The 25,429-nt window shown below is 40.4% G+C and overlaps 4 protein-coding genes across 9 annotated transcripts; 1 reads left to right on the top strand and 3 right to left on the bottom strand.

The window, feature by feature from the left end:
- Window positions 1-345: 345 nt before the first annotated feature.
- On the bottom strand, window positions 346-4,660 carry LOC117746856 (ras-related protein Rab-18-B). The gene is made up of 7 exons (XM_034556181.1): window positions 4,443-4,660; window positions 3,989-4,044; window positions 3,820-3,881; window positions 3,287-3,359; window positions 2,881-2,999; window positions 2,516-2,582; window positions 346-1,911 (listed from the first exon to the last, which is right to left on the bottom strand). The coding sequence occupies exons 1-7, from the start codon at window positions 4,508-4,510 to the stop codon at window positions 1,739-1,741; spliced, it is 618 nt and encodes a 205-aa protein (XP_034412072.1). The 5' UTR covers window positions 4,511-4,660; the 3' UTR covers window positions 346-1,738.
- Window positions 4,661-5,618: 958 nt separating this feature from the next.
- On the top strand, window positions 5,619-8,797 carry LOC117746361 (patched domain-containing protein 3). Its single transcript, XM_034555440.1, has 4 exons — window positions 5,619-6,338; window positions 6,429-6,550; window positions 6,635-6,780; window positions 7,284-8,797. Exons 1-4 carry the CDS (start codon window positions 5,619-5,621, stop codon window positions 8,795-8,797), a joined length of 2,502 nt encoding a protein of 833 aa, XP_034411331.1.
- Window positions 8,798-9,441: 644 nt separating this feature from the next.
- On the bottom strand, window positions 9,442-18,271 carry yme1l1b (YME1-like 1b). Of its 2 annotated transcripts, none has more exons than XM_034555772.1 (18): window positions 18,055-18,271; window positions 17,496-17,630; window positions 17,236-17,413; window positions 16,862-16,951; window positions 16,116-16,225; window positions 15,780-15,930; window positions 15,593-15,676; window positions 15,107-15,280; window positions 14,856-15,008; window positions 13,853-13,985; window positions 13,134-13,196; window positions 12,834-12,946; window positions 12,437-12,592; window positions 12,072-12,223; window positions 11,810-11,936; window positions 11,641-11,714; window positions 11,152-11,238; window positions 9,442-11,058 (listed from the first exon to the last, which is right to left on the bottom strand). In XM_034555772.1, the coding sequence occupies exons 1-18, from the start codon at window positions 18,085-18,087 to the stop codon at window positions 10,915-10,917; spliced, it is 2,157 nt and encodes a 718-aa protein (XP_034411663.1). In that variant the 5' UTR covers window positions 18,088-18,271; the 3' UTR covers window positions 9,442-10,914. The 2 variants fall into 2 exon arrangements, with proteins under 2 accessions (XP_034411663.1, XP_034411664.1); XM_034555773.1 differs by having other exon boundaries at window positions 15,107-15,262; window positions 18,055-18,232.
- A 229-nt stretch (window positions 18,272-18,500) lies between these two features.
- LOC117746959 (acyl-CoA-binding domain-containing protein 5A-like) lies at window positions 18,501-25,337 on the bottom strand. Of its 5 annotated transcripts, none has more exons than XM_034556318.1 (14): window positions 25,202-25,337; window positions 24,831-24,952; window positions 24,410-24,533; window positions 23,922-23,994; window positions 22,728-22,884; window positions 22,553-22,591; window positions 22,000-22,215; window positions 21,340-21,558; window positions 20,975-21,126; window positions 20,555-20,741; window positions 19,821-20,029; window positions 19,650-19,700; window positions 19,413-19,528; window positions 18,501-19,320 (listed from the first exon to the last, which is right to left on the bottom strand). In XM_034556318.1, exons 2-14 carry the CDS (start codon window positions 24,910-24,912, stop codon window positions 19,308-19,310), a joined length of 1,638 nt encoding a protein of 545 aa, XP_034412209.1. In that variant the 5' UTR covers window positions 24,913-24,952; window positions 25,202-25,337; the 3' UTR covers window positions 18,501-19,307. The 5 variants fall into 5 exon arrangements, with proteins under 5 accessions (XP_034412209.1, XP_034412211.1, XP_034412210.1 ...); XM_034556320.1 differs by having other exon boundaries at window positions 21,032-21,126; XM_034556319.1 differs by lacking the exon at window positions 22,553-22,591.
- Between the last annotated feature and the right edge of the window lie 92 nt (window positions 25,338-25,429).

Here is a 25,429-nt window from a genome sequence, read left to right as displayed (position 1 = left end):
CCGAGGGACAATGCCATGTCCACATGCGGTGAGAGTCCTACATCTGGAGAAATCCTGACACCAAACATAAGCTTGTAATCACACTCAGTCCTCTGGGATTAATTTACAAAACATGATTACCAAGATTTTTCCACTCCCGGTTTTGGTCTGTTTTTTGACAATTTGTGCAGAGAATATTTTCAGTCTTGCACGTGCGACAGGCGAGTCATCCACAACGTATCATGGAAAGAGCGCCTCACTCCCGTTCCACTGTAAACAACGTTTGACGAGATGGGCTTCTACACACATGGACACGTCATGGCAGCTCTCAAATGGCAAGTAAATAATCAGTCTTGAGGGACCCCATCTTGAAGTTGTCATTTATTTCAGTTGGAAACAATACAACCCTCACTGGACCATAAGTCCAGAACATGTCATTCAATGTTAAGGCAGATATCAATTTAACATGTTGCTGAATATGATTCAAGTAGGCGTACAGCAAACGCAACAGGAAGAAGAACGGGAATAAAAAGGTTGACATGATTTCAAACAAGAAAAAGGAATTCAAACAAATAGCAACAATACATCAAATCAATACTTTACTGTGGACAGGAAGCTCTTAGGAATGCTCTCATACTATAATGTGTGAGAAATGCCTTCAATAAGTGAGTGGGACATCACATGGACCACAGCACCACACAGAAACTGATAAATAAATGGGAAGAAAACAAGCTTAAGAGAGCAAAGCTGAGACTAAATGTACAAACTTGCCATTTTGCCAGATCAGATAGGCAACAAAATATATTTGAATGCAAGAGCTCTATTACTGTAAACGTTACATTTGTACTCGTGGAAATTATCGTGCAGGTCATGAATGCAAAGTAAATGAAGTTTAGTTGCAAGAAATCCAAAAAGATCCAAGTCGACTACTCGTCTTGGATCTTTCAATGTAAAGAGAAAGAGAAAAAAACAGGAAATGGGTTCATTTGAAAGCCTCTATATGTACTGAAGCACGGACTGGATTAAGAGTACAAATAAAGTGGCATCAGTAACCGGGGTCCATTGTGAAAGGTCTTATTCGGGAGCATTCACAGTGTTGTGGTGCATTATGACAGATCACTCAAACTCACACATGAAAACAAGCCTCTTCCATCGCCATCCGAAACCCAAGTGATGTGTTATTTATGTAATAATGCTGACAAATATATGTCTTTTAGAATATTTTAACTGTAACTCGGCAGCTAAATTCAGACATGTAGAGCTCACTAAGTATAAGCGGCGCTCTTCAGGGGACTTCTGTCTCGATTTTAATGAACTATTTGGGGTAAAATTTGAAAACATGTGTACTGCAACCTACAAATTGGTTCATGTAATAGGCACTACGCTATTAACCTGATGCCTTAATGCACAACAGAATCACTGCTGCCAATAAGCTAAATTCAAACCAGACACATACTCGTATGACGTACACGTGGCGTTGTCATGTAAATTTAAAACACCATACTTCCTTCGGGCGAGAGGTTATTTTTGCATTATCCTTTCATTCATGTTTTAAACAGAAAGTAGTGACAGATGATGATTGAAAAGGAAGTGTGCAAACGGCAAAGTCCTTTCGTCGGACAAAACTACTCCCAACAATAAACTTTTTTTAAAGTGAAGAAAGTATTGATCCATTTCCTTCACCCCCCCCCCCTTACTCTATGTTTGTGGTTTGTAGTCATTCCTATCACTTTGGTGCTTTTTTTCCTTCTGTCCAGTTTCAGGGTATGGAACAGTAACCTCCACATGCCCTGCCACCGCCCGGCTCCTGGTCCCCCAGACGGACCCTCTGACCCTGGTTTTCACTCTCCCAAAGCCCCGGAGTCTGGAGGATCTTCTCCACAAGCTCCTCAAAGGCACACTGGACGCCATCTTTGGTCTTTGCACTGGCCTCTGCACAAAGGAAAGAGGGTTGCTAAGATGTATAAGATCATCTAAAAAAGCCTATATATATATATAATATAGTAACTAATGAGAGAGATTTTAAAATATACATGTGTTGACAAACATGACATATAAAGAATGAAATTAATCTGTGGGGTGAATACATCCTCACAGCGGATTAAATCCACGTCATCTTCTTGCCCAGCCCTTTTCAAAACCCCATAATTTAGCCGTTCTAAAATGGAAACTCCATAAATGTTAACGAAATTTCCCAGAGATGAGCAGATTGGAGATGAGAATCAGGAACACATGTAGACATGGATCGGATAAAGGAAAGCCCACTAGATTTTAATCCTAATGCGGTTCTTCTGGAGTAGCCGCATATTTCAGCGTGCGAGACTCAGAAACGCCAAAGCAGTATAAACAACGCAACAAACCCAAACTAAATGCAAGCCTTAAAGTGAGGTCTTGACTTGTTCCAACTACACAATTACAGTTCTGTCTTTCAAGCACAGTATGGTAGGTTTAAGTGGATCTCCACAGCAAGTCACATGTTATGGCTCTATTAGTTTAAGTGGCCGTGTCTGATTTTTACTCTTCCATGGATACTTACCAATAAAAAGCATGGAGTGTTTCCGAGCAAATTTCAGCCCCTCATTTCTGTCCACTTCATGGTCGTCCTGAAAAATAAAAAGATATCCCATGTGTTTTTTTCTCTATGTGGAATACACAGGGTAAAGGATAAAACATCAAGTGAAGTACCACATTTATGAAACACTTCCAGGATTTTTAGAGTTGTGTGTTTTTTAATGTTTTAATATGACTAATTTAAGCATTAAAGATAAAAACAAGATTAACATGAAGGCCAACTTTCAGCCTTTATACTGCATATTCTGAACATATATGACAAGACCTGTCATGGTGATGGCCTGATGGGACAGTAACAACTATAACTTGTATTGGATGAGCAGCACTCACACGATCGATTTTGTTCCCAACAAGCATCTTTACAATGTCGTTGCGTGTGGTGTAGGTTTCCAGTTCATTCAGCCAATTTTCAAGCTTGGTGAAAGTCTCACGCTTTGTGACGTCATATACTGTCAAAACCATGCAAAAAAGAGAAAAGGAGTTAGTGAGAATATTTGACACAAGTATGATTAAATCTTCTTTGTTAAATTGTATTCATAACAAATTTTAACAGGACACTGCAGCTGTCCAATGGCTGTTGATTTCCAGTATTTATCCAAAGTAACTTACAAGATAATGTGTCGAATAAGTTCTACAAAAAGTGGAGAGTGTATGTGATTATTTGACTGGAAAGAGAAAATTGTCTCTAGGTCTGGAGTTGAACAGGTTATGTGGCTCTATGAGCATCACTGCTTACCGAGTATGACTCCCTGTGCACCGCGGTAGTAGCTGGGTGTCAGGGTGCGAAACCTTTCCTGTCCGGCTGTGTCCTACAAAAGTAAAGACACGTAACATCAATGCATGGCAGCAAACTTCAGAACAACAGGTGCACTAACCAGTCGTTGATTGAGAACTCCTTACAGATGTTTTACTTGAGATAATTATTCCTCAGAACACTATTAGCATGTTACATTTCCATGTAATTAAATGGAACATTATGAAATGTGTGCAATTATTGTATAGTATTTTTCTAGAAGTATTTGAGACCTGGTATCCTCCAGCACAAAACACATGCAGTGTATTTGGGAGTCGGTTATGGCCTCGCTGTGGATGTTGTGCTTTAGTTGGACATTAGGACTTGATGCGTCACGAAAGAAAGTTGAATCTGTTTTATTTCTGTGATTATGTCTCTGCAATGTCGCCATCTTGTGGATAAACCCTGCAGTGCATCATGTTTTTCCTGAGACAACAAGGAATACTATTGACAACACCTAATGACATCAGTCTTACCCATATGGCGAGTTTTGCTTTGTTCCCATCTATTGCGAGTGTCTTTACTTTGAAATCCACACCTGGTCAGCCACGAGAGAAAGAGGAGAGAGAGAGAGAGAGAGAGAGAGAAAGTCCATAAATCTGTGTATACACGTGGATGCAAGTCTGCGTGTGAGTGAGTTCAAACCTATTGTCGCAGACTGCTCTGGGTCAAAGGTGTCTTCAGTAAACCTCAGGAGGAGACTGTGGAGAGAGATAAAGACAGCATGGGCATACAGAATAAAATGCTGTTATGGGTTTCCTAAAGGCTCCAACAACGTTACAGGAAGGTCATAACATCGATACAGTGTATGTTGACAATGACATGAGCAGCAGCATCCTCTCTCATCGGCAAAACAAAACACCAGTGAAAAGTTGTGAAACTGCCTCTGTGACCATGACGTTATTAGCCAGCTATTATGGTTAACTTGTTCCCAGTAACAGTTTGGCCTAAACTGGCAGAACAATGGACATCGGTAACACTACCAGCTAGCTGCAGCAACAACAGCTGAGCAACGGGGAACACACTTACATAACGAGAAGAATGTCAACATTCACGACAGGCTAGCTAACAGCGCGCGACACAACACACACACACACACCTGGACTTTCCCACTCCGCTTTCGCCAATTATCAACAGCTTCAGAGTCGTCAGCACGTCGTCCTCCATATTCCCGGAGGAGCTGGTCTCACTGGCACTTTGCGACGCTTTTAATGATGAATTTCACTTGTTTTGTGCGAGCAGCAGGCGGTTAGCAGCTCCGATGACAGCCCGCTGGTCACGCAACTTCCGCCCAGCCTGCGACGGGGTCGTGACGTCACGGAGGTTCACGTGGTTTGAAAATTAAATAAAATAAAAACGAAATTGAAAACGAAAGTGAATATGTCACCAGTGTGTTATTATATTTTTATATTATTGTAGACTTGGTTGTGCACTTTACGTTGTATTCTATGTAACTTACATCAATAGAGTTGAATATAGTTGTAGTTTTATTTATTCCGTTTAAATTAAATCAATTCAATTTAACACATTTATACCATGTATACATTCTCTTTACAATAATGAATAAATAAATAAATTGTGTTTTATTTGTCAGGAAGTTACGTTGTGAATTTGTCACCAAAAAAAAAGTATTAATAATAATAATAATAATAATAATAATAATAATGATTAAATTAAATTAAATTAAAATAAAATAAAAGCTTTATCATGTGGCTTCTATTTTGTCCACTGACTTTTAAATATTTAGAAAAACTACACCAAATGTGGTTTTGTGTACATGGTTTGTTTATTTAAAATCAAGGCACATATTCATTTGCTATTGTTAGCCAGTTTACCCTGAAGCAGAGGTGGATGAGGAATTAGAGGGAAGTCGACCATAGAAAATGACTCTCAACTGACTGATTGAAAACAAAGGAAATAAAGATCCACTCTATAATAGGTCTTTGTTTTGTGCCTTTGCTACATTTCACCAATCTTCAAGCAAAAGTATAATGTTACCTCACCAATGAGAAGGAATCACCTGGGGGTCAGTATTGAAATAGAACCAGTGAGCCGTACTACACCAGCTGTTCTCCAATAGGCTCTTTGACTGAGGTCCTCCTCAAACCTCATCAGTCTCTGTTCATTGCAGCCAACAGTAGCCAACCCTGTAATTATGCAAATCTCATCTCACGCACAATAAATACAGCTAGTTGTCCTCACAGCTCTAATGTTGAAATTCATGAGAAAAGGAGCAGCTCTTCTATATCCCCAAAGTAGTTTTTCTTTTGCAGCTATGGCCAGACTCCGCACGAATTGCATAGAGAGACCTCTACGCATGTGCTATGAGATGTTGGGTCATTTTATTGGTTCCCATCCCTGGTGGTTCTTGATCGCCCCTCTTGTTCTCTCGGCAGGTCTGGGGAGCGGATTTTATCTCCTGGAGGACAGAATGTCGAACGATATCGAAGAGCAGTTCACACCACTCGATGGACAAGCCAAGCTGGAGAGGAAATATATCCAAGAAACCTTTCCAAGAAACGATTCCATGTTTTCACGTTTGAGACTGAGCACGGATGGGAATTATGCAACTCTCATAGCTACAAGTGACAGGAATATTCTGACTGCGGAGTCACTCCAGCACATTGTAGACTTGGACTTTGAAGTTAGGAGTATGATAGTGTATTTTGACAACCGGTCATTTGAATATGCTGATGTTTGTGCTGAGGTGATGGGATCCTGCACCTCCAATGACATTTTAGATATTATTGAATACAGTGCCAACAATATAGATACAGTTAATTTGACATATCCATGGTATTACTCTGATTTTAGGAATATTCCTCTATATTTAAGTCTAGGGAGTGTGAAGGTGTACGAGGAGAGCTCAGTGGTTGAAAGTTCTAAAGCATTACAGGTCCATTACTATTTACGTGAGGACAACAAAACAAAGACCGACCTTTGGTTGGAAAGCTTCATCAATTTGGTCTCAAACAAATCATCAACTTCCATTCAGGTAGGCAGAATTGTACGCTCTTTTGTTTTAAATGAACATCTTTTTGTTTAATTAATCAGCTTCTATTAAATGTATTAATAATCGTTCTAGGTGTCTTACTCCACCTCCATGTCAATGCAGTGGGAATTTAGAAAATCTCCAGCATCCGTCATCTATTTATTCTCCATCACCTATGCCACCGCCATCACATTTTCAATCATTTCATGTTGGAGGTTGGTAGAACATCTGCTGAACATGTTACAAGATATATTATTTGTACGTGTGGCTCTTTTTCATCTCAGATTTTCTTTTTTTAGGTTGGATAATGTGAGGACAAAAGTGTGGGTGGCATCCTGTGGGGTGCTCGCCACGGGTCTGGCAGTCCTGAGTGGTTTTGGTGCGCTGTTGTTGCTGGATCAAACTTTTGTCATGACAGTTGCCTCCTGTCCTTTCATGATATTAGGTAGGTGTCATTGTCCAAGGACACATCAAAGTTAGAGAACTCTCAAAACAATATCACTTCCTGTTAACCTAAAAAGTAAAATATACATTGACATGACATGCTGATCCTTTTCATGTTTGGTGTGAGCATTATTTAGGCCAGATCATAAAAAACGAAAGAAATGCAGAAGTAATTTGCGCAGTGAGGTATAATGCAACTTCAGTTCAAAAGTCTTCCAATTGATTGTCACAATGAATAGAAATGAATGGAAAACTGCATTGAACAGAAGTAAAATTATACATAGCCTGCATTTGAAAACAAAATACAAAGAAGTTTACACTTCAAACACAGTGGTATAGTCCTTTAAAAGATCTTGACAAAGGCTTTTCAAAAAGACACAAGTCACAAGATAAGGCCCCACTTCAGTTGATTGTGTACTTTAGTGTTGCACACTCCTAAATATTAGCCTTGCACACAAGACTGGAAAGAGTCATAAGCTAAAAATGTTCTCCTTCAACCCAAAGGTATTGGACTGGATGATATGTTCATCATGATCTCTTGCTGGCAGAGGACCCGCGTTCTGGACAGCGTCCCCGACCGTCTGGCCGACACCTACAAGGATGCTGCCGTCTCCATCTCCATCACCACGGTGACCGACGCTCTGGCTCTCTTTCTGGGCTACAGCTCGCCCTTCGGTTCAGTCCGGTCCTTCTGCCTGTACTCTGGAGTTTCTATCTGCTTCTGCTATCTGTACAGCATCACATTCCTGGGGGCGTGTATGGCTTTGAACGGAAAGAGAGAGGCAGAGAACCAGCACTGGTTCACCTGTGGCAAAATCCCAGAAGATTTACCTTCTAGAAGTTCAAAAGCCTTCAGTATGTGCTGTGTTGGGGGGAGCTACGATAGGGTCACTGAGAAAGAGGAAACTGAGCCCCTGAGTTTCATGTTTGAGCGCTTCTATGGCCCATTTCTGACCCACAAATGGATAAAAGTTTGTGTTTTTGTCTTTTACGCAGGCTATTTAGCTGTTAGTGTTTACGGTTGTTTTATCTTAAAGGAGGGACTCGACATTAAGAATCTGGCTTTGAATGATTCCTACATCGTAGAATACTACAACAATCAAAGGCAACACTTCTCTGAATATAGCTATAACGTGATGTTAGCAGTGAAGCATCCCCTACGGTACTGGGATGAAGATGAACAGAAGCATTTGCGTTCATGCATTTCAAGTTTTGAGAGTTTAAACTTTGTGAATGGGACTTTTGCTTGGTTTCTTTCCTTTCTCCAACATGCAAATGCAACCAATCTCAATATAGGTTCTCAAGAGGCTTTTCAAACACATCTGCTACATTTCTTAGACTTTAATTCCATGTTCAAACAAGACATCAACTTCACTGCAGACTATAAGATTCAGGCCTCTCGCTTTTTTGTTCAGACGCTGAGCAACACAACAACGAAGGACTTGATGATTGGACTGAGAAAAGCAGCAGAGGAAAGTCCATTAGAGCTCCTGGTGTACCACCCTGCTTTCATCTACTTTGACCAGTATACTGTCATCATGGACAACACCGTTCAAACAATCCTGGTGGCCGTGATTGTGATGCTGGTCGTCTCGCTTCTCCTGATACCCAATCCTCTTTGTTCCCTGTGGGTGGCTTTTGCAATTTGTTCAGTCCTGGTTGGTGTGACAGGCTTTATGGCGCTGTGGGGCGTAAACCTGGACTCCATCGCTATGATCAACCTGGTCATGTGCATTGGTTTTTCTGTCGACTTCTCAGCACATATTTCGTACTCTTTTGTCTCGAGCTCCAAGAGTGATGCCAATGAGAAAGTGATTGATGCGTTGGCCCAGTTAGGCTATCCAATACTGCAAGGAGCACTGTCCACTATTTTAGGGGTGGTGGTACTGTCCATGTCTGGGAGTTACATCTTTAGGACGTTCTTCAAAATTGTGTTTCTTGTGATTACATTTGGGCTGCTCCATGGCTTAGTGTTCATTCCAGTGTTTCTGACTCTGGTTGGGGCCTATGGGGCGTAATTATAGAGGGCTGGCATTGCCGTTGGGAGGGGGGCGGGGGGGGGGTTGCTGGGTAGACTATCATACTTGCGAGTAAAGAATTATGAATACACTTTTTTAAACTACTCAATTAAATGAATAAATTCTTATTTTCTTTGATATTTTTTTTTCATATAGACAAACGCAATTAGTATTTCTGGGTAATATGTATGCTGATGTTGTCTTTGAAATTGTTATTCCAGTGTTTGGCCACTATGTAAAATTTGCCCCAAAGCCTTTGTGCCCAATCTACAGATATTGGACCAAATAAATGACACTACTGACACCATCAATCAAAAGCAAAAAGGTGCCATGGAGAACATGTTACGGGTGTAATCATTGTGGGAATTTTCTGTTCAAAGAACATTGTTCAAAGAAGTCCACAATTAAAAACACACACCAAGGATATACTATTGATTTTTTTGTATCTTAGTATAATTAATGGTTTTAACTTCAGTTTGAGTTGAATACTTATTGTGATAATTTGTGTCAAACTTAACAATAAAGTTTTTTTTATCTGATTCTCTCTTGACAGAAGTGTATCATTTGCAATTGAGCTATGTGATGCAAAATCTTATAGTTATGTCAAAAATACATCTTAAGTACATTCCGACTCAGACCCAATACACATTATTTGGGATTCTTTTTATTTATCTCAGCTGCACAAACATTCATTAACCACATCCATCGTTGAGAGATTGTCAATCAACAGCAGAGAGACATTCAATGACTTCTCAGCATAAAAGCATCACTATACATTTATATACAATGTTCCCATGACATCCCAATCATATATACAGCTAAACATGAATAAAAGGCCAAGAAACTGAAGAACTTGTGTCCCAATTTGAAGCAAAAAAAAAGAAAAAGAAGGGAACATGAAGTACATATGCTGGTGGAAATCTTGACATGAGTTATACTTTCAATTAAAAATAATTCTAAAATATGGGTTACATACACTGCTGCAACTATTCACTTGACATTTTGAACAACATCTTAAGAGGCATAACTGCATGTTTCTACCCACAATCTGTGTTGAATAAATGTCACATTAGTCAAGAATTTCACTTGACAATTAGACTTCCTTTCTACAGCTTTGCAAGTAGGCATTAAAGATTGGCATCTTTCTTCCACTGCACTAAATGTGTCGAAACAGAAAGGTATAGCGCACAAATGTGAGAAATCTGCTTTGAAATAATGACAAAGGAGACATCAACAATCAATAACTGATCTTGAGGTTAGGCCAACATTGCAACTTTAAAATCGTAAAGTTCCCAATGCGCTATCCCAAGATGTTGCATGCTTTTTAAATCTGAGCATCAGTAATTGTTGATATACTTCCTTCTTTAAAAACAAAACACTTAACAGTACATTCCCAAAAGGCCACCATTTAAAATAAGAAACAGGGACATACACAGAGTGTAGGTGTAGATAAATACATATACACGATCCTCCGATCATCTCGAAGAATCCGATGGAACGTCAAAGAGCAGCACGCCATTGTGACACTTCTTGGTTCTTACTAAGAGACACACAAGCTAGAAGTGGAGAGTGTCGCCTGACCTTGAAGATATACTAGACAAATGGCATATGAACACAAACCCTGGAAGACAAGTGATAAATAGGAGTTGAGATTTAGTTATAATTTTATTATGATTACATGGGAGCTCTTTGGGCTAAAGATGAGCATTTCCCATCAACAGGTCTAAACAGACCTGACTAAACAGATTTTAAACAAATTTCAACTCCTTATTCAAAAATTAACAATATTTAACATGCTGCTTTTCTGTTTGAGGTGCATAATTACATTAATGTATTATTTCCTCCCAGCAACTGATGAAGTGACCTGAGCAACCTCCTTAACATGTACCTGTTGTTTAAGTGGCACATGACAGAATTACCTATCTGGGAATATCGATGGGATTAAACGAAGGGGACAGCGTGAGGATATGACACAGTCCCACATGAGTACTTACTTATCCAGAGACTTTGAGAATGCAGACCATGACCATCACTGCTCATGAAGTGACCCCTGAGCTCTACAAATCTGACCCCTTCCCCTTGTTGCTACCCCCTGATTGTTGATGTGCTTGCAAGTTTCATCTGGTCTCCAGGGCCTTGCCCTCCAGGACCAGCTTAATCTCTTTGGCATCCAGTGTCTCATACATGAGCAGAGCGTCTGCCAGGTCTTTGTGCTCTTTGGTATGAGACTTCAACAGGACTTTGGCACGCTCATAAGACTCCTGGGGACAGCAAGAGAGACGGTGGTAAGAAACAAAAGGTTTGACAAGGCTGGTTGAATTGCTGAGTTGTTTTGGGTTTAGCATCAAAAAGACCTTCAATAATACTCGGACTTCATGCTCCACAGCTGCTTGTGTCTCCGGGCTCTGGGCTGTCATGTCAGTGTAGGTCATCACACCCAACTGGTAGACAGGAAGGGAAAACAAACACATCAATGTACATACAATTATAGCTAAACTGTAGACTGCAATGCATATTCAGTACAAATAAACTAGGGGTCGACGGATAGTGGATTTTAAAGGCTGATATATTAACGATAGTTTGAAGCATGTTAAAAGCCAACAGATGATTTAAAATGGGTCATATGACACAAACACCACTTTTTTGCTTGCTGCAAAATCACCTGTTCCAGGAGACAGCAGGAAACATTTTCTAACCCTATCGCCAAAAAGAATGACGCTTTTACGGAGTGGAGAATTGCCTGTCACTTATTTATAGTCTGTCACTTATTGATAGCTGGAGCATTGTCGGACAACCTGTGCTATGAACAGCCTTCTCTTTTTACAGCCCATAAGTTAACTTACCTTTTGACACATTCCAAATCTGGTGACCATCATTTTAGCAATCTTTGTGGCACCATCGAAGTCGCTTGATGCACCTGGAGAAGAATTCCAACCAGTCAACCACATATCCTCATTTTAGAGAATCAAGAGTTTCCTACATTCACCCCTCATATCAAAACATTTTTCTCACCAGTTGTTATGTACTCCTGGCCAAATATAATCTCCTCTGCTACACGGCCGCCCATACTGACGTCCATCTGGGCCAGCAGCTGAGAGCGAGTCTCACTCCAGCGATCGTCCTCTGGGAGCATGGACACCTGACGAGACACATCAAGCAAGAAAGATTTGTGATGAGAGGATGTACGCAGTAATGACAGTTTGCACCAGACCTGTTATTAAAACTTAATATGCAGAGTTTAACAATTTAGTTTAAAAGCCCAAGGTTTCCTTACATGTCCCAGACTGGGGCCTCTGGGCATGATAGTAGCCTTGTTAATCGGCATGGCATCTTTGGTGTAGAAAGCCACGATTGCATGGCCCGATTCATGGTACGCTGTGATGAGCTTGTTTTTTTTGTCTATTTCTACACTTCTTCTCTCAGGGCCTTGAAGAAAAGAAAAGGTATGAATTAAATTATAGCAACATTTTCAAAATGACTTTGATTAGAGTGAAGCTAGTTATAAAAAGGAAGCCATGCAAGATGAAAAGAGAAAATCAGGATACGGTTTAATGGAAAGATTATTCATATTTTTACAATTGCTGGGAAACAAGAAAGGGGTCCGTCTTTGCCAACTAGCACATCTTCCTAATTACTCACCCATGAGGATTTTGTCTTTAGCAAACTCCAGCTCCTTCAGGGTGACCATGTCTTTGCCATCAACTGCTGCCTTCAGAGCAGCCTGGTTGACCAAATTTTCCAGGTCAGCGCCAGAGAAGCCCACTGTGCCCCGGGCAATGATATTGGCCTCAATAGCTGCAGAGATATCGCATCAACAAAGATCAGTCCAGGCCTCAGACTGGGTAAGTAAAGTAAGTAAACATTCAGCCTAAGATGTCAACTTAAAAAAATACCAATGTGCTGTGCTCTTGTGTCAGGACCCCCAAGCCCAGGCATACAAATAATTGTTAGTTCCGTCTCGTTACAATATCACATACCATAACAAAGCATTCGAGAGTGAAAATATTGTTAGAATTAGCAGATTCTGATCTCACACCTGGATCCATTTTAATCTTCTTCAGATACCAGTTGAGGATCTCTGTGCGTCCTTTCACGTCTGGTTTGGGTACAGTCACCTGCATGTCAAAGCGTCCTGGGCGGATCAGGGCACTAAAAAAAAAAAGAAGATCAACTGGTTAGAAAAGGGCCGACACTGTCAGCATCCGGGTCGCTGCATTCAAAACAGCCTCAGGGTTGCACTTCCTTCGTTGTTATTATCAAGGAACGCTCAACAAGAATGTACATTGCAAGCTCTGACATTTTGACAGGCTATAGCAAGAAACAGAGACAAACATACTTATCCAAAGCTTCTGGGAAGTTGGTTGCTCCAATAATGATCACGCCTTCATTTGGTTTAAACCTACAAAATAATAGCACAGGGTAAAAGTCAGTGTCTGCAATGCTGCGGCTCTCCTTAAAAACTGTTCTTTATGATCTGTCAACTGAGGGCCACACTTATTAAAGTCTTGCGACAGCCAAAGATAGCAGATGTTTTTATTTTGTCAGAGCATTTGATTTATTGATGATAATATCTTTATTGATGTGGGCGACTGTGGGTCAGTGGTTAGCATGCCCGTCTTTCAATCAGGGGGTTGGCGGTTCAATCCCCACCCTAGTCGATGTGTCCTTGAGCAAGACACTTAACCCTGAATTGTTCCCTGTAGCTGTGTCTACAGTGTATGAATGTAACATGATTGTAAGTCGCTTTGGATAAAAGCGTCAGCTAAATGACATGTATTGTATTATTATTGTATTGATAGATAATTTCAACAAATATTACATAAATGTTTTTTTAAAGATAACTAACCCTTGCTTTGAGAGTTGGATTGTTTACACAATGCATCATGTGTATTATAAACACCATAGTGATATTTAATTTTCTAAAGATAATGTTTGTCAATACCAGTATATTGCAACATCCCCACCCACCATATTGCCAAATGTCCATTGCCAAATCTAAATTAAAACATCTCACTCATTAAGTGTAAAAATGCAACAGATATATTTAGAGATTACCCATCCATCTCTGCAAGCAGTTGGTTGATAGTCTGTCTGGAGTAAGGGTGCATGGGAGACTCGATCCTTTTCCCACCCACACTGTCTAGCTCATCAATGAAGATCACACAGGGAGCATTGCCTTTAGCCTCCCCTAGCAAACAGCAGAAGGACAAATATAGAAATCAACACATGTACCACAATATTCAGCAGAGCAATTCATTAAAGCTGAGGCTGAACTGCATTGCTGGCTTTAAGAGTTTAAAAATACACATAATGTTTCAAAGTTGTACTCATTAAGTATGAAAGATATGGAGCATGTTATGGTCTGAATGGAGAATGAATCTTAGGCAAGAGTTGAAAGAAGAGTGAGAGACCAAATCAGAATTGGAGGTTATTTCATAAGATGAAATGTATGATGGGAGAAGGCACTTTGGCCTGGTGACTTAGAGTATAAGGTTTAAGGAGATCAGGCCTTTAGGAAGGGGCGTGTCCATTTACAATGTTTAAGTCACCAGAGGCACCTTAAATTCTGATCTGACATGGTTCCAACAAAGGGAAGAACGGGGAAACAAAATCCGTCTGAAACATTTCAAGACTTTTAGTATTATTGCTGGCTTTAAAAGTTGAAAAATACAAATAATGTATAAAAAATGTGGACTATTGTTTGTAGTTTGACTACATAGTGTAATTATAGTTTGAATAAAGTTTCAAGCTCAAATTATAAATGAAGTAGAGAAAAGCTTGAAAACAATGAATATTATTATATTTGTATACAGTATATATTTAATGTAGTCAGGTTTGACTGGTGAAAGTAAAAGGGGGCATGTCCTAATTGAGCAGAGCGTTTTGATGTTTGAATGACATTTCTCTATTGGAAGAAGTTAAGTAAATAATAAATATAAATTCACACCAATTACTTGTGTTGCCACAAACATGCAGCCCGTGTACCAGGAGTGGTCAACTCTACATACTAAGCAAGGACAAATTCTAATTTTTATTATAAATATTTTTTAAATCCTACTGAAAAGATTCCGGATGCGGCTGGCTCCCACTCCAACAAACATCTCGTCAAATTCGGACCCGGAGGCGTAGTAGAATGGCACATCGGCCTCTCCTGCCACCGCTCTGGCCAGTAGCGTCTTCCCAGTCCCTGGAGGACCAATCAGTAGAACGCCTAGAGTAGAGAAAGGGATGACGAAGAATGGGACCCGGATACAAAAACAAGCTCCCTGAACCGAATTAAAGAAAATGCACAGTGAGAGATAGCGATACCTTTTGGCAACTTTCCACCCAAGGCTGTGAACTTCTCTGGGTTTTTCAGGAACTCCACAACTTCCTGCAGCTCGTTCTTCGCTTCTTCTACCCCTTTGACATGCTCAAATGTCACATTTTTCACCTGGACGGGGTCCACTGCAGAGTCCAGGCCTGCTGTGGTTCGGAACCGTACTATCCAAAATGGTTAGATTAAAGTTCGAAATCACACTGCATGGCACAGTTAATAAACTCACACACACTTGCCTGTTACTGAGGATTATTTAAGAACCACAACTGATCGCATATATATTAGTGCTTTTCTTACTGCAGGTTAGAATATGCAAATAGCAGAAAAGGGTTAATCCATGTTCAAGATATATAGATTAGTTTAGCAGGCTAATAATGGACTTTATTATTGACATATTAAAATGTTAACATATTAGAGGGGAGTTTACATGTGATATGAAATTAAAAGCAGCTTTAGAGAAGAAAGAGAGCCTTTACCCGATATGAAAGGGGTCTTGGAGAGGCCATAGAGCCCAACAAGAAGCAGCACCAGCAGGATTAGACGAGTCCTCCTAAAAGAGTCTGAACAGTTGGAGCACAAAAAATATACATCAGCCATGTTTAATTCTTATAATGGAATAACGATTGTGCGACTCAATTTAAGTTTGTTAGTATTAAAACTTGCCTTGCGTGCGTTGTGTCAAGGCTTGGGCTTTCAGGAAACCCTCAGCAAAGCCGCTCTTGAAAGCATCCTGCTGCCCCTCGGGTAGACTCTTCTTCTTAACCAGACTGTCTAGATTGTCAACTTCTATCCCCTTGTCACGTGTTAGGAAACCCTGCCGCACAAGGTAAGACTGGTCGGCAGTATTCACAAAGCGACAATACGGCTTCACTTCAATCCCACCGTCACTCATGCTAGACACAATGTGTAGGATATGTTAACTATAATAAGCACATTAAGCATATAGCATTACATGCTGAGGGATTTGCTTAAGCATGTGAACATCTCTAAAGTACTTACCTTCATAAAAGATGGTGTGAATCCCTCAGAGTCCTGGGCGCGGTCAGAGGCGGACTGCAGTCGTCTGGTTTTGCTCTTTAAAGTTTTAAAGCCTCTGTTTGGAACCCACACTTGAAATATGAGGTAAGCATTTGATGTTTAAATATTTTAAAAAGCTAGCCATGTTTCCTCAGCATATAACTTAACAAGATTAACATAAGTATTGTAAATCTACAATGTACATGTAAAAATAGGCCACACTCTCTCAGTAATATTATTTATATCATTGTCAAACAACATACACACCAATGTTAGTAATTTATTAGGAACAACTGAATGCAAAGCTTTGGATTATCCATCCATCCTTCCATTTTCAATACCGCTTATCCTCATTAGGGTCGCGGGGGCGCTGGAGCCTATCCCAGCTGACATAGGGCGAAGGCAGGGGACACCCTGGACAGGCCGCCAGTCCATCGAGGGCACATGTAGGGACATACGACCATTCACTCTCACATTCACACCTATGGGCAATTTAGAGATCAATTAACCTGCAGCATGTCTTTGGACTGTGGGAGGAAGCCGGAGAGCCCGGAGAGAACCCACGCTGCCACGGGGAGAACATGCAAACTCCACACAGAAGGACCGCTCCGACCGGGAATTGAACCCGCGGCCCTCTTGCTGTGAGGCGACAGTGCTAGCCACTACACCACCGTGCAGCCCTAAGCTTTGGATTAGTACAAAAATATTATATAGTGATCTATAGTTACCGGGCCAGTGTTGAAGCTCTGTGCAGACAGACTGGAGAAGCATGGGGTGTTGCCTGGAATAAGACATGGGCATTGCACCACACGAGAAGCCTGGGAACAGAGAACAAGGCTTAACGTTTAACTTTGAGCTAACCTGGGGAAAGATTGGTAGCAGAGGCCCTAAATACTTGTTAAGACGGTTAACTAATAACTAAGCTGATCCAAAAATATATATAAACAGTCAAGTGAAACACAATAATCGAATTTCTTCCAAACTGTGAAGTCCTGGCATGTTGATTTGCTAAGGAGTCAGGAAAAAGCACCAGCCACACTTATTTAAGTAGTACTATTTCCAGTATGGGAGACCTGTGCATATCACCAATGTGCATTCTCACCATGCTTATTGGAGTAAAAGGAGTGTGTAGAAAGATGTGAGGTCCTCCAGGCTGTCTGTCCACCCAAACAAAGTGGCGTCTCCTGTGGACTCAAGCGAGGGAACACACTGTTCACCAGCTCATCCAGTTGCTGTGCTCCCAGGTCTGATAAGCCAAGCTCACGCAGATTCCACATGGGCTGCAAACATACATTATAACATATTTGATTTATATTCCTCACATGATTATTGTGGAACAGCAACTCCAATGAATGTGTGTACCTCTGTGCTGTGTCGTTCGGAGTCTGAGGCTTGCTCCTTGTGTTTTCTTGATTTGTAGGAGGCGCTGCTGCTGCTGCCCACTGAGCTCTTCATAGAGTGAAGGACATTGATGAGGTGGCTAAGAGGGACAGTCACCTATGATCACATGAAGTCAAAAGGTGAAAGTTCATCGGCGAGCTGGTGGTACAAAGTCAACTTGACGTAATGCAAGCTTACACGCCAGTTATTTCTAAATGGAAAACAAAGTAGCAAGGTGATATGAGGATGTATTGTATTGTATAACATATCGCTAATTGACGCAGTCTCAGGTCAGGACAAACAGACACAGTTACGTTAACGTTAGCTGCCATCAGGAGAAACTTCTCCCAACGGTCTTTATTTAATAGCGCGTAAACAGAGCGATAACTATATTGACATAATGTCCACTGACGTGAACACGAACGTCTTCCAAACGGTAACAAAAGGTCGACAGAGGTCACTTGAGAGAGCGAGCGAAGTTTGCACCAAAACAACAACAGTGCTAATGTTAGCTTGGCCTTCGCGTCTCCTGCTTTCTTACCTGTGGCTGGACAGTCATTGACAGGGAAAACATGTCTAATTCTCACTCGTACACAACGGACGTTGAGCTGCACAAATTAAGCCACTGTCCTCGAGGGTTAAAGGTTTGTATTTAGTTTTCTTATCTCACTGTAGCAGGCATAGCAACTGAAACTGCGAACTTCAGCGGTAGCTGCAAATAAACCGGATATGACGTACATCGTGTCGCGCCCCAGTTTACTGTTCTCCTTTTCTGACTCCGTTTAAGTATCATCTTCATTTAATGTAACACTTGAACATATTAGTCAGCAAATGTACATCAGTCTAAACTGATAAGTGCGATCTAATAAACTATACTTAACACCTATATGTCCCAGCACGTGTACCCATTTCACAAGCAGTTACAGCTTTTCAGCCAATTATTTCAATTCTGAACTTCAAAATCAAAGATTCACCACAATAAATGTGTTTGTCCAAATAATGTGTTTATTGCATGTCAAAATATGCGTTACCTACTTAACTTTATGAAAAACTTTATTGAAAGCACCACACTTCTTCAGAGAAATCTTAATTGTCACTGTACAACTGACAAGAAACTGGAATGCATGTATGGATTGTCTTTTCTCCGTTTTTCACTTTAAACAAAGGTGCACTCTTTTATACTATTGCACTGAAGCCATACAATAAATATACTTTTACATGTACATACAATATTGGTCACCATCTCTATTTGGTCTAAAAATAAATTAACCTCAATGATTTTTATAATTCTAACAATATAAAAGTTTTTAGTAATGAGAAAAACAAGTTTGACAAAACATGAAAGAAACCTAAATAAACAATGAAATGTACAATAAATAAAACAACTGGCAATGACAATGGGGAATCGCTTAAGGTCAACAGCTACTGTATAATCCTGAATTCATTTCAATAAATAGTTGACTTATTGGTGTGAGTTATGTGTATATTGAGTTCCTGGTATGCCATAAATAAGACCACCATCTAATGCTAAGCTTTCTGTAACAAAGAAAATATAATACACAAATCTTCCTTTTCTTAAAACACATAAAAAGTATTCATGAAGTCAAAATGCTACACTATATTGCAACGTCTTGCACACCTTTCTGACTCTTCATTTATCTAATGTAGCCTCTACATTTCTACTGGAGCCTCATTATACTCCGTCTGTGAAGGGGCTTGAGAAAGCCACAAAGCGACAAAAGTGCAACAATTCCATCTTCATGTTCTTTGATTGATGCCGATGGTTGACATAATTCAGAGGATTTTCCTGTGTGGGTGAAAAGATGAAACTGAGTTTTGGCAATTTGTAGTATGGCTATAAAGAAAAAGTAATATATGATAACAGCATTTTTTGCTCACCTTCTCCTCCGTTGTAAATAAAGCTGGACGAGACAATGGGCAATCAGAGGCCAGAGTGCAGTCAACAGCGCAGTGAGTGGAGAAAAGGCAAAAGGCCACCAAGATGGTCTCAGGAACTTAAAAAAAAAAACAGAAACCAAAGGACTGTTTGTTTGCTGTTTGGACACAACTCAGTCATGAAATTAAGTATAAAAAAAACATGACAATATTACATTTTAAATTGAAATCTATAAGGACCTTTTGTGCTACAGTTGGGGAGTCCTCTTGCCATGGCGAAGATGATCTAGACTGAAAAATGTCAAAATATAGAAATCTATGAATAAATCTATAATAAATTGTCCCGCAGACTGTAATCAACAATGGTACATTTCAGTGAACACACTGGGGTTAAGACCTCTGGTCTTTCACCTGTGACACCGTAAGTGCCTCCAGAGCGTGCAGCCTCTGCAACACCGTGGCCATGTCATGCTGCAGGCGCAGCAGAGCTGCAGCTATTTGCTCATTGACGTTTCCTCTGACAGAGCTGATTGAATGTCTGCTCTGTGACACACAACAGCAGGCGGTATTGACACTGGCACACCGATGAGAGGTGCGGGGAGCCCTCGGCGACTGCGAACCTGAAACAGGAGTCAGAAAGTGACATCTTAAAAGGTCTAGTGTAGGATTGGGCAGTGGGGTTGCATATTGAAACCAACTGAAACTACTTTGGGATGACAAGCATGTAGGAGAAATACGGTGGTCAACAAAACTCTGAATGGCCCTCTTCGAGAGCAGGCGTTTAGTTTGCCATTCTGGGCTACCGTAGAAACATTTGTCGGCTCAGTGAAGAGATGCATGTAGTATGTAGAGAGAAACGGCTCATTCTAATGCAACGAAAATAACAAAGATTCTTATTTTATTTTAGATTGTACTCTAAAGAAAAGATACTTAATGATATTATACTCCATTTCTGCTAATCGATCCTCCCGAAAATCTACACACTACTCATGTATTGCTACAAAGTGCAACTTTTGTGGAAAAGTGCTGTGCGTCAGTGTATCAAATGCCTTTAAATGTTAGAGGAGGAGGATATGAGTACACATTTTAGAAGAAAAACAAATTAGGGAAACGGTGTCAGCATAAATCAAAGTGGACAGGGTCACCTCTCCCTCTTCTTGACAAGGAGCTGTTGTGCTGGCTTGCACTAATCCCTTCTTTAAGGTAGGAATCTCCCATGAGTACTTGATCCTCTCCTCCCTTAAGGGTAGTGTTGCTCTCAAACCAAAGATCCCTTTGCCTCACTGAAGAAGCTCCTGATCCAGCTGACAGTATTCTTGACGTAGACAGCCCCTTGGGAGGAAAAGAAGTTGACCACAATGGCAATGGCCATTATTGGGTCAGAACACATTACATTTATTGTATTTTACATTGCAACTATTTGTGACTTTATTTCAATAATGTCGATGTGATTTAAGGGATAGTTCGACATTTTTGGGAAATATTTTATTTGCTTTCTGGCCTCGGGTTACATGATAAAAGAAGCTCATCTAGCTCACAGAAAGAAAGTAAATAGCAATATTTGCCTCAATGTAAAAACGAATCCTTTGATGTGGTGCACATATGGAGGAGGGACGCCACACCTCTTCCATGGCCAGATGTTCCATTGAGTCACAGAATTCCTCATTATCGGAGTCTGTGGAGCGATGGTTCTTCTCAGGAAAAGCATCAGTATGACCTGAACATGGAGAAAATGGTAAATTATATTGTTCTTCAATGTAATAAACATTTAGTTTGTTATATTTTCTTTTGGAAGAACATAGTTATTATTTGTAATTATTTTAATATATATATATATATATATATATATATATATATATAAAAAAAAAAAAAAAAATACACACATTTATAAAAATATGTGTACACTTTTTGTATTAATGTGTAATCTAACCACTCAGGTGTCCATTAAAGTGCATATAAGAGTTATACTGGACACTAGGCTCCATGCAACAGGCCAGCTCCTCCTCCTCCACCTCGCTGTTGAGGGAGCTGTGTGTCCCGTTGGTGAAGGAGGACATGCTGGGCTCCATGCTGCTGCTGGACCCCGTAGTGTCAGACCTCCACCTCTTGTCCACCATTAGCAGCCTCGGGTCAGGCCTCCTGTCTGAGACTGAACAAGAGAAAGAGAAAGAGAAGGAGAGAGCGAGAGAGAGAGAAAAAATAACAAAGCATTACAATAGGGTGCAGCTCTTTTTTTGGTGCCCTTTGTCTTGCCATATCTTTCCCTGGATGTAAAACTGCAAATGACTTTTTTCTTTATCTCACTTCTGTTCTCATTTACAGTATATGGATGTTTACAGAGGCAACATGCATTACATTCATCTACTTATAATGGAAACTATGTGGATTCTACACCCTTACAAATACCTCAAGTGGGTAACATTGTGGGAAAAACTCCTGATACTAAAATATGAAGTAAAAAAACTGCAGTTACTCAAATGGCCACTTAAATACAAGTCAATCCCCATAGACCCCAATGTTAAAATGCCCAACCATACAGCAGAAATAAACACGGCACAACACAACTAACAACTTCTACCACATATGGTACCTTCTTCCTCCTCCTTGTCTTCATTGTCTGTATTGTCTTCTTCATCCCCATTCTCCTCTTCCTCACTGTTCCTCCAATCACTACTTTCCTCGTTTCTCTCGATTTCACTATTTGCATTGCTTTCCTCTGCCTCCTCGCCACTTAAGAGACTCGTGCAGTGAGCACTGCTGTCAATTTCTCCGAGATTTTGTATTTCATCCCACAGATCCCCATAGCCTGAGCGGTGAGGGAAACACTCATCATGAACTCTCTAAGTTGCACAAAGCAAAAGACATACTCACAGTTGACAGTTGAACATTTCACAGCTTCTGCCCACTACATCTATACCACAGATAACGATAAAAGGCAACAACCAACACGCTGACTAACTACAGCTCATACATGACAGATTACACAAGAAAGTTTCATCTAACCATCTCATTTCTTACAGTTCCTACAGTGTAAGCCAAGCACAATGTACACGTATCACTCTTTTGTCAAATGAAACTGAATGAAAGCAACGTAAAGACGTTGAAATAAATGTATACAGCTACTGCGAACACCAAAGACTTGCCTTCCATTGTCGGTTTGTAAAATTGTTCGACCATTTCATCTAGTGATAAAAACACAAGTAAGACGGGCTCAGTGTTAGAACAAATGTCCTCTGTGTGACTAACAGAGATGCCTAACAGCAGTATACTACATCCCCCTGGATTGTATTGTGCTCCTATGGCATCACTGCACATTACCTGCAGGGTTTCCAAAAGGCCGGGTGAAGGGTCTCCGGTCCACCTCATTATCTTCTTCTTCTTCTCCTCCTCCTTCTCTGTCGACTTCTGTGTAGAAGTTGCCCAGCTTCTCTACCAAATCGGACACCTCATCCGAGATTGGGATGGTCTCCAAAATCTGACAACACAATAATAATAAATGTTGATGCATATTCTCCCAATCTCTTTTACAACAATTTGAAATGGTTACAATAAAGCACTTGCTTTTGCATGAACAGGTGTGGTACAACTTTAAACCAGGTGCCAGAAAACCAGTTAAGACATAATTACATGGAGCAAAGGCTGACTGATTTATCTGCTGGACCAGGTAATTAAAGCTGATTAAAAACAGCTGATAACCGGAGGACCTAATGCTGTGAGGTGAAAAATTCATAATGCAATTTGTAAAAGCAGACTGCTGTTATTTAACAGCATCTGCCATTGTTCAACACATGAAGTGAGTCATTTTTTTATTACTAAGATTAAAGCCACACTAGCAGCTGCTCTGTGAGGCTGTACTAACATAACATGCTCACAATAACAAGGATGTTTATCAAGTGTATTGTTTACCATACACTGTCCTAGTTTAGCCTGATAGTATGCAAACATGTTCTAATTAGCAATAAACACAAACTGCATTTGAGGCTGATGGGATGTCAAATCAAACAACTAAATGTTGACCTGATGGCGGCACAAGGTGAACAGGTACAAGATAATCAAAGTTATGATAATTCAAAAGTCAGTCTCACGGTGACACTAGAGAAAAGGTCAGGGGATCACAACGAAACATCCTCCGGGGAACGGGAATATCGCTGCTAATTTCACAGCAAACCATCAAAAAGACTAACTCTGGCTTTATAATAATAATATTAATAATAATAATAATAATAATAATAATGATAAATAATGTGCTTCATACTCAAATAAATTGTCCTCACACAAAGTGTCTTTAAAGTGTCATTTGTGATATACATTTTGTATTAGAAGATGATCAGCCTCCATAAGCACATAATGTATTATACATATACATATATTTACTGTTCATTGGGCACAAACACTTTTCTTACTGAGCAAAAGCATCAATGTGAGGAGAGATGTATATTCCAAGTATATTAACTTAAAAATTATTACGCATATTGTTTGCCTTCAGCTATAGTTTTCCTTGGCATGACTTACCAGCTGGATGTCCTCGACATAATTCTTCATAGCTTCCTGCTTTGTCCTATTTCCCAAAGAGCTCCATGCATCCCTGGTAACACAAAGTCTTAGTTCAACACTTGAACCCTGAGAGCAAAGTGAACGTTGAATAACTTTTTAAAAAAGGGGAAGTACGTGGAAATCTCACCAAACTTAATCTATTCTGTATTACAGCAGGATTATCCATATTTGCAGTATTGTGCTGTAATATTTGGGTATTGCATTATTAAAATAAGCCATGGATTTGGAACAGTGGTATGGTACAGCAGGCATGGGAAGTGCATTTGACAGGCTCTGAATGGACAGGGAGCGAGATTCTATGACAGTATGCATATTAGTTAGTTAGTTTTTGTGAAACATGCAAATGCACCTTGCCGTCTGTCTCCTGTGTTGCCATTAGCAACGACTCGGAATTTAGTGGTGGAATAAAACAATCACGTGTGCATTAAGATCAGACCATATTATACCATTTAGCTTTTCCACTCGTGTCCCAGAAGCCGTTAGGTCTTGGGATGTTGCAGGGCCCCAAGGTGGCCTGCTTGTAGTAACTATAGAACATCAGCAGCATGTCATCCGATGGCTGGAAAGGACCTGCAATTATAAAGTAAAAGAACACAGACAGCTTGAAGATGCAACATGAATTGCTATGCTGAGATACATGTGAGCTACAGAGAACTTTGTTAGACTCAAGATATGACTGATTCAGTTAATCTGCTCTTATCCTTATAGCAGCTTTATCAATAGAGCGACAGCTCTTAGAGGCTCCGCATGTAGGTCAATCACCTGGAGAGTTCACACACAAACAGGTACAGACTTCATCGTCCAGCACACATAATGCGAACTGAACACCAGTCCAATCACTTTGAGACGAGCATAAAGCAGCATCACCTTCTTCAGGCAAACTCCGGATCACTTTAACTGCAGCAACAAATTTCGCCTCCAGGCTGTGTGCGTCCTCCTCCTGCGCCATGCTGAATCCCAACACGGAAGAAGTGAAGCGGTCCTCACATCTTGAACAGTAAATATGAAGCAATCAATGGAACACAATCAAATCCGTTCAGAAAGTGTTCAGCGAAGGGACACTTTGTGGTCATCACTGCAGCTGGTTGCCACTTGTCTTGTCTAAGAAGGCAGATTGTTTCCTCTTTAATCTAGGCTATTCTAGAGAACATTTGGTTTATTAAATAAGATATTGTCGGTTTAGCGCCAATAGACTACATTCTTTAATTCTCCCTACGGCTGATTTGTTAGAAACTCACCAAAAAGTTCATATTCGCCGGTGCAATAATTATTTCATTAGCCCCAGTGTTTGTCAGCAATATGCAGTAGAAAGCATTTCGACTCCGGTGAAGGATGAGCCAAACAGTCAACGTCTGGTCACGAAATATGTCTGGGAAATGTAGTTTTTTGTGGAAGCGGTTTCACAGAGTAGTGGGTCAAAACGTAACGTGCCCTACTTCAAGACCCACAAACCCCCCTCATCCGGG

This window comes from Cyclopterus lumpus, chromosome 17, assembly GCF_009769545.1.
Source record: "Cyclopterus lumpus isolate fCycLum1 chromosome 17, fCycLum1.pri, whole genome shotgun sequence".
NCBI lineage: Eukaryota > Metazoa > Chordata > Actinopteri > Perciformes > Cyclopteridae > Cyclopterus > Cyclopterus lumpus.
The sequence above is the reverse complement of the archived record's forward strand: the minus strand, read 5'-3'. Positions and strand labels throughout refer to the sequence as shown.